The 16,423-nt window shown below is 37.3% G+C and overlaps 1 protein-coding gene across 1 annotated transcript; it reads left to right on the top strand.

The window, feature by feature from the left end:
* Positions 1 to 170: 170 nt before the first annotated feature.
* LOC122015906 (eukaryotic translation initiation factor 4G-like) lies at positions 171 to 16,068 on the top strand. Its single transcript, XM_042572997.1, has 10 exons — positions 171 to 463; positions 693 to 912; positions 1,088 to 1,227; positions 1,402 to 1,548; positions 1,717 to 1,784; positions 1,882 to 1,944; positions 4,503 to 5,918; positions 5,994 to 9,142; positions 15,071 to 15,265; positions 15,351 to 16,068. Exons 2-10 carry the CDS (start codon positions 713 to 715, stop codon positions 15,601 to 15,603), a joined length of 5,631 nt encoding a protein of 1,876 aa, XP_042428931.1. The 5' UTR covers positions 171 to 463; positions 693 to 712; the 3' UTR covers positions 15,604 to 16,068.
* Positions 16,069 to 16,423: the final 355 nt, after the last annotated feature.

Below are 16,423 nucleotides of genomic sequence, written 5' to 3'. Positions count from 1 at the left end.
TACCAACTTTGGGTTTGGGTTAATTGCTCCCGTAGACCATCTAAACCTTCAAATTTGTCCGGTTCACACGGGCCGACTCGGCAACAACTCACACGGTTTCGAAGATTTCCCACTGTCTCATTTATCACCCAACCCACCACTCTCTTCTTTAATCACTCAGGCACCAAATTGCCACCGGACATCCGATCCCCGGAGAATACTGGGCTATGGAAAATTTTCATAAAATCAAACCGTCATTTCTGTCACCGGATACCCACGGTTCGATGGGGCCGGATCGGTCGTCCGTTTTACGTGGTTCATCCTTTTAATCACTCTCCATTAAGAGCCTTTCCCCCTTCTCCTTCCCCTTCTCTTTCTCTCTCTTTCACCTTTGTCTTCCGGTTCCGCCGTTCGTTCTTCCCGCTTCCTTCGCTTCCCACTCACGGGGGAAGCGTAGCTAGTTTTTCTGGCTTCAAGATCTCAGGTGAGCGATTCGATTCCTGGCACTATCCCCAGTTGCTTTCATCATCTAGGTTTTCTTCCGGGCAGTTTTTTTTTTTGGTTTGTTTCTGATCGACTGGATTTCTTGCGGAATCTATTAAAATGTGGGAGTGTTAGGATTTCATGTAGTGAGGAGTTATGGATTGGTTTTATATTTTGCGTGCTTGCTCGATCTCTCTGTCTTTGGCGATCATTAGTGTTTAGATTTGCAGGGGTAACGGCTGCCGGATTTATGTCCGTCAATCAATCTAGGGTTGAGAGGACCGACGGGCAGCTCAAGAAATCGGCTCGATTGGGCAGCGCCAGTCAGCAAAGGGGATTCGTCGGCAGCGGCGGCTGGAAGGGCGGCGGCTCCGCCCCTCCGCCCATCTCCTCAACATCCACTGCTCCTCCTCCATCGTCTGTTTCACCGTCATTGTCGACTACCCGAAGGTGTTGCTTCAGGAAACCTAGGGTTTGCAAGAGATTGCTTTTGATGACAGCCGTTTTCTTAAATTGATCAGTTGCATTTTATTGCTGATGTTATTTGGTCTTCTCTTTAGTTTGGTTTTGTTTTCTGAAGGAAATTAGTGGTTATGATTGACTTCTTTAATTTTGAATTTTGTAGCTTCAAAAAGTCTGCTAATGTACAAAGTCAATCTGTTGCCAGCAGCGGATATGCAAGTTCTGAAGCAAGTGGCACTGCTCCCTCCACTACTGGTCATCATGCTCTTGAGAATGGTGCTCAGCTCCAGACTCACTCGCTTGGTATTTCCCCCCCTTTTTTCCAATATAATTCTGTATTCATGTTCATAAATATACATACTGCTGAAGATGTAGCTGTCAAGCAAGAACCACTTATCTAATATGGTAGGGCTTCTGCATATTGTAGATTATGAAGATGACATGACAGCTAATATTTTCTGACGTTGGTCTTCACAGGATTTTCAGATGTACCTGACCCAAGATCTATGAAACCAGTTGATATGCCAATCCCCAGAAATACTTCCCGAGCTATCCCTAAGCCACCATCTTCTCAATCTAGTGCTGGATTTTCGAATTCCCTAGCACCTTCCACACCAACTAAAGGTTCAGCATAGTCATTTTATGATTAAAATTTGTTGTTTACTCTGAGTTGGCGCACTAAACTGTTGCCTGTCAGAGTTTGAACATGTATAAAGCTTACTGATGTATTATTGAAAGAAATCTGTAAGAAGAGCTAGATTTTCAATGCTATTCTTATTTTTATGCTTTCAGGTGATGCATCCAACACTGTTGCTCTTCAGTTTGGCTCAATAAATCCTGTAATAATGAATGGATTACAGGTAAATAATAAATAACTTGCCAGTTCAATGATTATCCTGATGTTCTTTGTTCCTTGTTTCTGTATTCACCTACATATATTTATCTTGATTATTATAGATTCCTGTTCCTGCTCGGACCACCTCAGCTCCGCCAAATCTAGATGAACAAAATCACAACCAGGTCTGTTTATATTTTTGACATTACTATGATTTTTTCTCTACTTATCATGTCCTAGTTCACAGTTGCTGGTAAGTTTACACAGTGTTGGATTTCTTCTGTCAATTTACTTCTAATTCATCATGTTAATTCTTGTCATCTGATTGATAGAATATTTGCTATACTTTGGTTCAGTCCTGTGGAAATTTTAAGGGTGATGGTGTTGGTCGGTAAGATTTGATGCTTAATCATTTTATCAGATTGTCTGCCCATTATGGGAAAACTCATGATGATCGGTACATGATGGTATCAGAGCAACTGTTGGGTCTCATATGGGGTCTGGTTTTTTTTTTCCTTGTATCTTGATAAATCTTTTTTATATATGATATTGTAAGTTTGTAGCATCCTATTTTGTCTGACAAGAAGTGGCCAGTTGTATTGGTTCATAGTCCTTGATTTTTTGCTTCAATGTTTTGGGCTTAAGCATTTTGAGATATCTTATTTTTGGCACCAAGTTAAATTTTCTATATCAGATTAGATCTTAACAGTTGATGATTGACAAAAAATGCCTTGGATACAATTTGTTGTGCATTTAGATGAATTTGTGATCATTAAGAAGATAGAGGCATGGTAACCCCTAGGTGTTCAAAACGCGTCTTCTGGTGATCTAGAATCCTATACCCAGTAGTTTTTATGATAAATTCAGAGTGAAGTGAGAGAGATTGCAATGCCTTAAATAGTTCTGCATTCTCAAACACTGCTTCGTGGTTTGGTCTTTGAATCACTCATGAATAATGTTAACTCCTGTTGTCCATAGCCAATGTGATTTATTGGTGCCAGCATGTTCAAAATGATAGGCTTGTTTTCTTAGTCACACAAGACTTGATTGCACTAATAATAACATTTCTCCAAACATTTTTAGCTGTCACTTTAGGCCTTTTAAGTTTGTCTTAATGCTTATCTAGCTTGTGCAATTATGAATAATTTTGTGTTCATTCATGTAACACAAAATTTTCTTTCGTTTCAGTATTCAAGAGTGCATTGTATTTTCCATATGGGTTTGCATCTTGTTATTCGGTGCATATGGGGTCATATGCAGCAAATTAACACATTGGCTATATGGTTGGTATATTATTTAAATTAGTCACCTAGATCATACCAATTTTCTTAGCAAACATAATATTGAAAAATAGCTTGCACTACAAAGATAAGCAACCAGTTCAGTCTCGTTAGTAACTACTAATTATATCCAAGAAAAATCTCTTAGGTATATATTATTTGTAAATCATATTAAAATAGTTGATGAAAGTGTAACATAGATTAAACCTGACCCGTGGAGAAAAATTTAGAAAATAGTGGTTTTAAGTATGACTAAAATTGAATATGAGAAATATAATTTCACTAAATAAAAAAGTAATCAACATGATGGATGGACCTAAAATTTCAGAAAGGGGTTTTGATACCTTGCATTGATATTATCAAAGATACGATTAATAAGATAGAGTGTGGATTATATTGTTTGATTCTCAAAACAAAACACTTACAAAAAAAAAGGAATAATGCAATATGACGGTGGGGCTATGGAAAAGAGAATAATTAAACAAACTTTTACTAGGGATTAAATTATGTGTATCTCCCATAGATGGTATGAGTAAGATCAAAGTGACTTGTTTATCCTATAGTTTGACAGATTAAATCAATTAGTATAAAAAATGATAATCTCAGTTAGCCTCATTGACTATCCCGGGGGGTGACCGGCCCAGCCCCACGGAAGTTTCCCACCGGCCACCAGGGTAAATCGGGAAGCGCACGCGGCAGCCAACCCAGACACCCAACATCCTTTGATTGCACTCCCCATTTGGAGGAAAATTCCTGCAAATACGCCGTAGCTGGGGATCGAACCGCGGGTGCCTGGGTGACAACCTGGATGTCCTACCGCGGCATAGGGCATGGAGGTGACCAAAGGAAACTCCAAATAATTTAATTGATTTGATTATTACTTGTAATTTAGTCATTCTTATCGCTGAATTGAGGGATAAGATCCTTGTACTCAACCTTAAATATTTGGGATATGCACGTCTTGATGATGACGAGGGACAATGATGTTGAATTTTGGGACCTGGACGTGGTTGCTAAGCAGGATATTGAAGAGAGCAACACCTAGGTTCATTGTCATTTGAGAACAGATATCAATTACTTTGAAGGTTTGATAGGTATATAACCCCTGTTGGCCTTGATCTTTATGCAACATGTTGTTTCCAACCTAGCAATCTAATAGATAGGCTTCTGTTCAGTTGGTTGATGGAATTACCTGTATGGCCGCAATTTGTATCGGTTTTCACTATTTGTCATCAGTATCTAAGTTAAGATACAAAGGAGTATATTGACTTCCTCATGTCTCAAAAATATAAGAAAGAAGTAGCATTCTGGTAGTAAACACTATGGTTAATTTATAAGATTGGTTCTGGTAAGTGTCTATTGTTAATGTAATAACTTCCACCTAGAATATGCTTTTATCTACAATATCTCAGCATTTATGAATAGAAATTAGCTATATTGAGTTTAATCTGCTAATTTTGTAGGCTAGGACTGAGTCACTCAGAACCGCTCCTAAGATGTCTGCACCTTGTGTTCCTAAACAACAACAAATGAAAAAGGATGTTGTCGGTGCTCGTCAATCCAGTAGCGAGGAATCCCATTATGTACATGTAAAAGGGGATCTCACTGTTCCTGTTCCATCTGCCCCAGTTGTACCAGTACCAAAATCATCATCTCTTTCTATTCCTGGAATGTCCTTTCCCATGGCTATGTCATATCAACCTCAGCAACCACAGGTTCCTACTCAATATGGTAGCCCTAATGTACAGTTACAGCCATCTGGTCTCACAGCTAATTCACTGCAAATGCCAATAGCTTTATCTGTAGGGAATAATTCCCAAGTTGCGCAGCAGATTTATGTTCCTAGCATTCAATCTCATTATGTGCAACAGCAAACAATAATGCATCCAGGACAAGGTATACGATTTGTTCCTCCAATTAGCCACCCATTGCCACAACAGTTAGGGAGCCTGGGAATTGGAGTTAGTCAGTTTACTCAACAACATTCTGGAAAATATGGTTCTACACGGACAGTGAAAATTACTCATCCAGATACTCATGAAGAGTTGAAGCTTGACAAAAACACTGGCATAATAGATAGTGTATCTGCTGCTCACAGGGTACTTCCGAATGTTCCCCAGTCTCAATCTGTTCTACCATATGCTGCCTCTCATCAGATGAGTTTCTTTCCCCCCATGCAGCAAACTTCTTACAGTCATCCGCAGCTTATGTTTCCTACTAATGTTCCTCTGGCAAGTGGACAGATGCCTGCAAGTTCACAAGCTCCAAGATTTAGTTATCCTGTCAATCAAAGTGGGCAAAATTTGACCTTGAATTCATCCATCTTAAACATGAATCCTAGTGGAAAATCTGTATCTTCTGCACCTTTGTGTGGCCTTACCGAAGGGGTTAACTTGGATACCTTACCTGTTTCTGCCTCCCTGTCAAATGCAGTCCTGGTAAGAATAAAGCCTTCTGTTGGCAGTGTGAAAGCTGGTGCATCCTTGTCTACACCTTCTGTGGTTATTAGTATGCCTTCTTCTAAGGCAGAACCAACTAAATCAGTGAAGGAAACTGAAGACAATACTAGTTATAAGAAAAAACAGACAGCAACCAAGCTGGATGGACCTGGCCAACAACTGAAATCAGTCTCTGGACAGTCACACACTGTTAAATTGCCTATCAATGAAACAAGTAGTACTGATGCTGTCTCAGTTATTTCAACACAGATCACACATTGTGAAAATTCATCACCTTCTGAAACTACTGGGGATTCAGGAATCGATTTGGCTGGAAATGATGGCAGTACAAACAAACCTATTCGAAGATCTGATTCTTTTAAGGATAATCAGTGGAATTCATGTAAGAAGGATCTTAGAAACTCCCAACAAAGGCATCAGGTCTGTATCTTAATTTTCCTTATTTTCTATTTTTTTAAGCCTATTTCATCAGCAATTTTGTTTGTATTATTATAGTTGAATGCATATTCTGCCGAAGGAGCAAAGGCGTCTCCTGAATTTGTAAACACAGTTCTTTTAAATGTGGAAGCAATTGAGCCAGTTGAAGGTAAGGTTATGCCTGCTGAGTCTAGCTCTTCCAAAGAAGTACTGAAAAATGAAGCATCCCAAGATGCTTTACTAGGATATGCTTATTCATTCAAAGAGAATTTACCTTCTGCATCTCCTGCTTCTTTGTGCCCAATAATTGATGGAACTGACACCAAAAATATGGATGCTAGTTCTATGGTGGCTAACACAGTTTTGGAGGTTAGGAAAGACCACATATTAGAAGTAGCAATGCCTGAGAAATCTAAATCATCGGATGATTCATCAAAGGACCCTAATGATTTTGAAGTATATTCTCTTTCCACACATGTAAAATCTTCTGAGCATGCAAATGCAGTTACATCATCAGAACAAGATAACAGTGTAGAAAATTTTGGAAAAGTGAGATCTGGTCAGTATGATAAAATAATTGACAAACTGCTAAATGGCTCCAATGGTGATGTTGGTAGTCAGACACAGAAAAACCAGATCCTAACTCTACAAAATAGGCCCAATGGTGCATATTTGGACTTGGATGACTCAAAGACTATAGTTAATTCATTGTCAACTAAACATGAAATGAAATCCAGCAAAGATGTTGATTTAATTGATTTTGTTGTGGCCTCCATGGAGAAAGCCAATGTATCTGATCAACCTCTTTCTGTAGAACATAAACCTGAGTCAAAGTTTTTGGATTTTAGTAGTGAGTGCAAGCTAGAACCAAAACATTTGGATTCACGTGATGTATTGGTTTCTGTGACAGGCTTGGGACAAACAGAGAAACCTTTGTCAGAAACTCCAAAGCCTAAGATTACCACTGGGAAAAAGAAGAAAAAGGAAATGCTATCTAAAGCTGATGCTGCCGACATGTCTGATCTTTACACTGCATACAAGGGTCCAGAGGAAGAACATACTGTCAAAAAGCTAGAAACTATAAATAATTCAACACATGTAATAAATAACACACAGACTGGCAATCCTAGTAAGGATGCTGCTTCAAATGAAGAAGATATGCATAACAGTGTTGAGCTGGATGACTGGGAAAATGCTGCTGATATTTCAACTCCAAAACTAAAAACGACAGATCGTCGACAGCTTAATGATGATGCCGCAAAGCAACATAAACATAGTGATGGTTATGAAGCCAATAACCAAAACAAATACTCCAGGGATTTTCTAATGGCCCTCTCACAATATTGTACTCAGCTTCCTGTGAATTTTGAGCCTGGTTTAGATTTAGATGCATTGTTGGTCAATCCATCAGGCCAATCACCATCCCCAAACCCAGGGAGGGTCAATGATCGACTATCAGGTGTTTCTCGAGCAGATCGACGGACAGTTGGCCCTATGGATGATGAGAAGTGGTCGAAACCACAACTGTCATTTAGCCATGAAAACAGGATGGATTATGGATATGGAAATGCAACTGTCAACCTTCGTCCTGGGCAAGTTGGCAGTCATGTTGTTGTGAGGAATCTTCCTCGGCAGACATCAAATCAATTTGGAGGGGGAATACATTCAGGGACAATGCAGTCTCTGGTATCTCAGGTAGGCTTACCACGAGGCAATCTTGTTGCAGATCGGTGGCAACATGCAAGAGGTTTAATACCCTCCCCTCATACACCCTTACAAGTAATGCACAAAGCTGAGAAGAAGTATGAAGTGGGCAAAGCTTCTGATGAGGAACAGGCGAAGCAAAGACAAGTAAAAGCTATTCTTAACAAATTGACACCTCAAAATTTTGACAAACTTATTGCCCAGGTCAGCGAGGTTAACATAGACAATGCGGTCACCCTTACTGGTGTCATATCACAAATTTTTGACAAGGCTTTGACGGAACCAACCTTTTGTGAAATGTATGCAAATTTCTGTTTCCATCTAGCTCGTGTGCTGCCAGATTTCAGTGAAGACAATGAAAAGATAACTTTCAAAAGATTGCTCCTGAACAAATGCCAAGAAGAATTTGAAAGAGGGGAGAAAGAACAAGAAGAAGCTAATAAAGATGAAGAGGAAGGTGAGGTCAAACAGTCCAAAGAGGAAAGGGAAGAAAAAAAGCTCCGGGCCCGAAGGCTAATGTTGGGTAATATACGTTTGATTGGAGAACTATACAAGAAAAAGATGTTGACAGAGAGAATTATGCATGAGTGCATCAAGAAATTGTTAGGTCAATATCAAAATCCTGATGAGGAAGATATTGAAGCATTGTGCAAGTTAATGAGTACAATTGGGGAGATGATAGACCACCCTAAGGCAAAGGAACATATGGACGCATACTTTGACGTGATAGCTAAGCTATCAATGAATCAAAAGTTATCTTCTCGTGTAAGATTCATGTTGAGGGATGCAATTGATCTTAGAAAAAATAAATGGCAACAAAGGAGAAAAGTTGAGGGACCTAAGAAGATTGATGAGCTTCACAGAGATGCAGCTCAAGAAAGGCAAGCTCAGTCTAGCAGGTTGTCTCGTGGTCCTATAATGAGTAATGTCCCAAAACGTGGTTCAGCAGTTGATTATGGTTCCCGTGGGTCCAATTTACTAAGCTCTCCTAGTTCCCAGCAGGTTTCTGGTATTCGTGGATTCCTACCTCAAGTCCGTGGCTCAGGTACCCAAGATGTACGGTTAGAGGATAGGCATCAGTCTGAAGGGCGAACTATGTCTCTTCCCCTCCAACACAGGTCTACCGACAATGATTCTATTACCCTGGGTCCTCAAGGTGGCCTGGCCAGAGGAATGTCCATCAGAGGACATTCATCAATATCCAATATACCCAGTGGTGAAATTGCTTCAGTTGGGGAACATCGTCGAACATTACCTGGCACAAATGGTTCTAGCTATATGGCAGAAAGGTCTACTGGAGCAGCATTTGATGAACTAAGACCTGGATATCGAAATAATCAACAGAGTAGCAGAGATTCAAAGATCTCAGATCGTCCCTTTGAGAGATCTTCTACAACAATACTTCCTGCTGGGCGTACCCATGGCACTTCTATGAGCAGCCTATCAACAGTTCCTGAAACAAAAATATTTTCAGAAAATGTTCTACGAGAAAAATCCATTTCAGCAATTAGAGAATTCTACAGGTATTCTTCTTTATCATGCATTTATAGTCCATGACAGTTATTACCATGATGCCTTAATTAATATCTATTGATAGAATTCTTAATTTGTATCGATCTAGTTTATTATTGTGTCATCTTTTAATTGTTTCACAGTTTAACTGTGTTGGTCGATATCCAATCATTATCTTTTCAATATGGGGGTGTTTGGTTGCTTGTAATTAGGAACATCAAATGCAATGCTGCAAATGTTATCTATGAAGTTCTTTTCCTTCTTGCAAATGCAATTGTTGCTTTCAGTATATTCTATAGTTCCAAGCACATGATAAAAGTGATTACTATATTAAATATCAATATATTTGATTTTCATTGCAATCTCTTTTTTTTTTGAAAAAAGAATTTTTGTTTTTAATTACTTGGAATTAATAGCCTCTACCGTATGAGGATAGAATAATTTGCATGTCCATATAAAGTAGAAAATATTTTTTGAATTTTGATAATTTACGTATAGTAGTCATTTTACATCCTAGAAAAAACAAGAAAAACAAATTTGTGGACTAAATTCTTCTTTTTGTTAATTCAAGAGTGATACTGCAATCATATATGTTGATCTCACATTTTTTTAAATGAGCTAAATAACATATTAATTTTGCATATTTATGTTTTAAACTAAAAATCATGAACATGATTCTATCATCATAGATTTAAATTTATTTGTTTGTCTTATTTAAAATTCATTAAACTATTAACATTAAATAGTAGTGTATTAATGTCTCTTCCATATTTATTTTCTATATTTAATATTTACTGTAACTTTGATGTTATATGTAGTTTGTAAATGCAAACTGTAGCCATTTAAAGTTATAATTGCATTTGCAGCTTAAGGTCTATCTGCAAATTGATTTGTAGTTCACTAACCATTTCAAGGCAGTCAAACACTTGCAAATAGGTCAGCTGCTGCAAATGTTATTTACAGCAACCTATTTGCAGACAACTAAATAATCCTTTATCGATCCAACTGTTATTTGATATGCTCATCGGATGATTTGCTATGTTCTATTATGTCACAATATGGCATAAACTTATGTCACTCTGCTATGTTCATGACAATACCACTCCGCTATCGATTTTACCTCTCTACTCACATCTTTAGGAAGCACAAATTCTGGTCCAACATGTTCTACTCCTAGTAAATCTATAGTTGCAATTTAGGAAGATATATATAAACAAAGCCATGTGCTTCATGCAAGTGTGCAAGTGGAGGCAACATTTAGAAATTATTGTAGCCACGGGAAGAAAAGTTTAATAAAGAAAAGTTTAATATTTTGGTTAATCTAAACCTTTTTGAAGGATAATTTTCCTTACTTTCTATGTCTCACCAGTGAGTCTTACCTAATAGGAAACAACAAGAACTATTGTTGGCTTCTCAACTCTTACCCCGGTTCCTTTCAAGTCTTACAGTCATCAACTTTGTCTGCCTTACTTAGCCAGCATAGGTTTTACAGAGCAAAAGAGAAACAAACAGTTCCATCCTCTCCCTTATCTAGTAACTGTTCTACCTATTGGTATACTTAGATAAGGACTAAGGATTCTTGACAAGAAAGTTAAAAAAAACAAAGCCTTCGAAAGGCCTAGAGAATTTTATTAAGCTGCCATAAGAAGAAAACTAGGTACAAATTTGTACATGCAAATGAGAAAGAAAGAGTCTTTACAAGAAGAGTACTGAAACACTTAGAGAACTTACAAACTACTACTGATTAAAGGCTTGCAGAGAATTGGGAGGAGAGAGATGTGTGAGAGGAAAGACGGTGGAAGAATTTGCCCATGGATCTATCTTCTGGCGTTGGCTGCCTTTAGCTGAGGAGGAGAGGATGAGAGCGAATCTTGGAAGGTGCTGGATGAGCTGAGTCATTGATGATAAGAGAGCAGCTTTGTTGGTGCTGTCTTGTGTCATTGTTTACGTTGTTGCTAAGTAAGTGTGTCATTGCTTATGTTGTTGCTGAGTAATTGTGCCAAAACTCCATCATATGAATTAAAGTAGCTTCTTCTACCAAGCCCATGGATCTTGGTAAAGTGGGGGTTGATTGTCCTTGAGAGGGAGTTTGACTATGTCTTTGCTTCTCGTACCATGCTGTATTTTTCTTTTGGTAGAAATGGTAGAGGGTTGAATGTTGAGTAGAGTATTTAAAAGGGAAAATTTTCATTCCCATTTCTTTAGGCCAATAAATTTTTTCAGTAAGAGTATCTCCGGCCAAAGTGTAGTCTAAAGGATCTTGGTAAGGTTCCCAAAGCCAAGAGTTGTCTTGAACTGAAGATCTCTAATGTTTAATTTGTTCTTATATTGGTTTAGGAGAAGTGCAGTCTTTATCAGTATGTAAAGGATAATCTTCAGAAGAAAGATGTACATTTACTCCTTGTATATCTAATTTGATGTCTGGATTTTGAGGTTCACCCATGCTTGGAGAGAACTATCAAAAGAACATAAGATAAAAGCTTCTTTGTCTTCTAAGACATGTTATAGAATAATACTTAGTTTGTACGGGAAGTATTGTACAAAGTCTAAATCATGGACCCAAAGTTGTAGGAGACCAAAATCCATTAAAGTGAAGGGTGTAATAAGTCTTCCCCATGTTCAAAGTTTTCAAAGTGAATGTTGGCTCTCCTGAAGGAGTAAAGTAATTGACATCTGCAGCCTAAGTCTAGAGTTTCTGGAGTAGCGCATTGGGGAAAGGTATTTTGACATTTGAGTTTGTAAGTATATTCTTCCCCATAGACAATGGTAATACCAGGAGTTGGATGTTGATCGAGCCAATTAAGTGCTTCACCAAGTTCTATACATTGTTTGAAAGTAGAAGTATCTTCGAGGGTTCGAATATAAGTTAGTATATCTTCTGGTAAATTTTTGTGTCCAAAAAATATAGTTTCCTGTCTTCTTCTGCTTTTGGCTTGTAGGATTTCAAGGGATTGATAATCCATTGCCCGTTGTATACTTGTAGGGAAAGAAAGTCACTTTCTTATAGTAGAGAGGTAGAAGTGGCTTGAGTCTTATTCTCAGTAGCAAGTGTTGCCATTAAGTATGACTTGTCTGGTTGAATCTTGCCATCTGTTATGAGTTGGGGACTAATAAAGAAATTTGGGCCTAGTTTGGTTCTAAGTCATAAGCTTCTTCAACAGAATAAAACCTCTTATAGGAGGGTTTGTTTTCTTATAGGAGACTTTGACTTCATCCCAAGTAGATTATAATCATGCTTGTGTTCCTGAGAAAAAAGCATAGTAAGAATTTTTCCCAATAGATTTTTGTAATGTTGTTAGGAAATAATTTGAAAGAACATTAATGATGGCAATTTTATGATTGGCTATTCCTGGTGAAGTAGGGATGCTCCAGATATTGTAGACAATGTTGTACTGGATCCAATTGTGCTCTTAGATCAAATTGAAAAGTATCTTCACTTTGTAAGTACTGTTGAAGTTCTTGATTATCAAACTTCGTAGTCTTATGACCATAAGTTTGAACCTTCTTTTGTTTGTCCATTGTCCTAAAATTTTGTAAATGGTTACTGAAGGAAGTAATCTGGATAAAGTATCAGCTAGAGAATTATTAGTTTCTTTAATGCGTTACTAATTAATTTTTAATCCTCTATTGATAATTGTATCTGTAAATTTCATCCAACGTTTTGAGCCTAATTCTTTTCTATTTCCATTGGTCTGTAGCGCACTATTGCTTCACAGTCTGTTAATTTCTGCTTTACTATAAATAAATAGTATAAAAGAGTCTAAACAGTAAATGACTACTAAGATTTCATAGTCTAAAGAAGTGAGATGACCTTTTTCTTTATATTTTTTGTAGACATATCTGCATAAGGATTCAGAAAATTTTTGGATCATATTTTGAAAGTTTTCTGAATAAGGCTCCATTGCATCCAGTTTTGGATCCATCAGTTTCTATTAATAAGTAGTCTGAATAAAGGGGTAAAGTTAGCATTGGCAGCTGTTGAACCATGGTTTTAATTTGTTTAACCAACTTAATGTCCTGCTGATTCAAATATCTTTGTCCTATTTGAGATGTTTTGTTGTACAAGGAACTGCTTATTTTTCCAATGTCTTTAAGATAAGGTCGTGCATAGTTTAACAATCCAAGAAAAGACCGAAGAGTTTTGATGTCTTCCATCTTATTGGGAAAAGTTAACAACTTGGTGGTTATATGTGATTGGAGTGATATTTTTCCTTGGCCAATTGTACTTCCTAAAAACTCAATATGAGGTACTGTTAATTTCTTTTTCTTTTTTTTTGCAAGAAACAATTAAGCCAGTTTTTCAAATAAGTTAAAAATTATATGTAAGTGTGCATAGTGTTCTTCCTTGATTTTGGAAAATACTAGAATGTCATCGATATAAACACGAGTGAATGAAGAAACACTTCTGAAAATATCATCCATTTTTTGTTGGAAAATCTTTGGGGCTACTTTAAGTCCAAAAGGCATTACTAGCCATTAAAAATATCCTTCGGGACAAGAAAATGCAGTCCATGGTAAGGGATATGGATGCATTTTGACTTGTCAAAATCTAGATTTCATATCAAATTTTGAATATCATTTAGAATTTTGGATTTTGTTGAGTAACTAATCTTTGTTAAGGATTTTATATCCATTCTCATGACAATTATCATTTAACCTTTTATAATTAAAAATCATTCTAGACTGTCCTCGTTTTTTGTTCTGCTCCTTTGTTGACAATGAATGCCGGACTTCTATGCTTAGAATCAGATTTTTGTTGGGTTTTAAGTGTAAGTAATTGGGAAATGTGATTTATACATCTCTTTTCCAATTGGTATATTTAAGTCTTGTGCTTTGATAGTAAGATCAGGATTAATAATATTTAATTTGCAATAGATCATGTCTCTATCCTAATATTTAGTTAGATTTTCTCTTATGATTTTAAGTTTTTCTAACCAAGAGATTACGCTATCTAAGTTGTCTTGAGTTTTAAGTAGGGTACATATAAGTGGGATTGATAAAATCCTGTGGGTAGGTGTCAATATCATGATTTAGGAAGTGGCTTGTTACAGGTCTTTTATATCTGGGCTCTCATAGCCAAGTAAAATTAGTTTTCCTGGCCTGAGATTTGGGTTTGTTTTTGCTTTTACAAGTATTTTTAATAGGACGGCCAACTAGTTGTTGGATTGTAAGATTCAGGTGGAGGGGTATCACCACGCTTACCTGGGCAAACCTTTGATGGATAAGCAGAAAGAATAGGAGCAATAACTGGGGTAGACAGAAAGACAGCATAGTCTTTGGAGGTTAATTAGACCCTTGCCAGTTATGGTTTAGGCCCAGCGACCCGAGTCAACGGGTAACTGGCCCCCCAGTTCAGGCCCGGACCGATTCTGGTTAGAACCTGGCCTGTGGGCAGGTCTAATTGTGCACAGTTTAAGCCTTTTGCGATTTCTATTAAGCAACGGAGATACAAGCTTGTTCAAAGATGAAAAGTTTGTAGGTCGTGTTCTTGGACTTAATGTTAATCTAAACATTGTGTGTTCCCAATTATTCCTGGGAAGATAAATAATTAATATTTCTGATTTTAATTTGTTTGGGTTACTTGACTTTGTCTGTAACCAACATACTGCATCATCAATTTGTTTCTCTTTTCCTTAAGCATGCCAAAATGACACATTTATCCTTTTTTTTATTTTTTTTATCAATTCAAGTTGTTTATAGTCACTAATTTTAATTCATCTATTTGGCTAGAGAAGACTTCCAAGAAGCTACACGCTTTAGTTCATCAGTTTTCATCTTTAAAAAAACCAGTGCCTTTAATTGTCATTGCTTATGGTTTCATTGTTTGTTGCAGTGTTTGAGGTTCTATTATTCCTTCAATTTGCCACAGAGCAACATGCTTTTCAACTTTTTTTTTTAATTTCCAATTACGACTGATGTAAAATCTAATTTTCCTGCAGTGCCAAGGATGAGAAAGAGGTTGTATTGTGCATCAAGGAATTGAATGCTCCAGACTTTTTCCCCTCAATGATATCACTTTGGGTCACCGACTCCTTTGAGAGGAAAGCCACGGAAAGGGATCTACTAGCAAAGCTCATTATCAGCCTCTGCAAATCTAGAGATAGTTTACTTAGCCGAACACAACTACTCCACGGGTATGAATGCTAAAAATGAAAGTAATTAAAATGCATTTTCAATTATTCATTAAGTTTTCACTCATCACTGGTACATGATCTTCAGGTTTGAATTGGTCCTTTCTTCATTGGAAGATGCTGTGAACGATGCGCCACGGGCAGCAGAATTTCTTGGTCGATTATTTACCAAAGTTATTTTACAAAATGTGGTGGCTCTGAAAGATATAGGAAAACTGATACACGAAGGAGGTGAAGAACCAGGGCGACTGAAAGAGATTGGACTAGCAGCTGAGGTGCTTGAGAATATCCTTCCGAGCATAAGGTCGGAAAGTGGAGATGTGATTTTGAACGAGTTCTGAGCAAGCTCCAACCTTCTATAGAGGACTTTCAACCACCACATCCATCAAAGGCTAACAAGTTTGATGCATTTCTTTAGGTTTGCTCCTCTTAGAGTGAAAGATGATACTATGCACAAGGCAAGATGTTCATGCATCTTGTTGGAATGCTATGAGTTATTATCTATGCATACTTTTTAGTTGTCCACTAGACCAGTAACATTGGTCTAGATTGTGGGTCCGTTTAGTATCCTCTAAGCATGCTTGGTTCGATCATTTTGACCAAAGGTCAGTCATTCTTTGTTAGGGATGACTGTCAATATTTAGGGTGCTCACGATTATTCAATCTGTTTAATAGGTTCGGGTACATGTTAAAATGGATTTGTAACTACTCAATGGATAAGAGTTAGGATGTAACAAGCGGATATGAAAATTATGTTTGTAAATTTGTAAATATCCTATCTGTTAGCACTATGCTTTCTACTAAAACACTTGTGATTTTACTCGAACCCAATTTAATATATACATCTACCGATATACCTGTTCCTGTTGTCACTTTCTGAGTTATGTTAGTTTAATTTCTATTTTATATATGGTTAATTCTCGATATCATTTTCTCGGTTGCTTTTCTTTTTAAAGATGGAGTTCGCGGAGTGAAAGTATTATAGTCATCAGTTCACAACTGGAACTTGGAAACAGGTTGCGCAGCAGTTCGGGTTTAAATTGGATACAGATGAGCAATCAAGATACCCGTTGTCATCCCTAATTCTAATGGGCTAAGCTATTCCTTTTTTTTTTTTTTTTAATTTGTGCCACATTTCTTTTTTATCTATTACGTTTTTTT

Source organism: Zingiber officinale, chromosome 8B (assembly GCF_018446385.1).
Source record: "Zingiber officinale cultivar Zhangliang chromosome 8B, Zo_v1.1, whole genome shotgun sequence".
Lineage (NCBI taxonomy): Eukaryota > Viridiplantae > Streptophyta > Magnoliopsida > Zingiberales > Zingiberaceae > Zingiber > Zingiber officinale.
The sequence above is the reverse complement of the archived record's forward strand: the minus strand, read 5'-3'. Positions and strand labels throughout refer to the sequence as shown.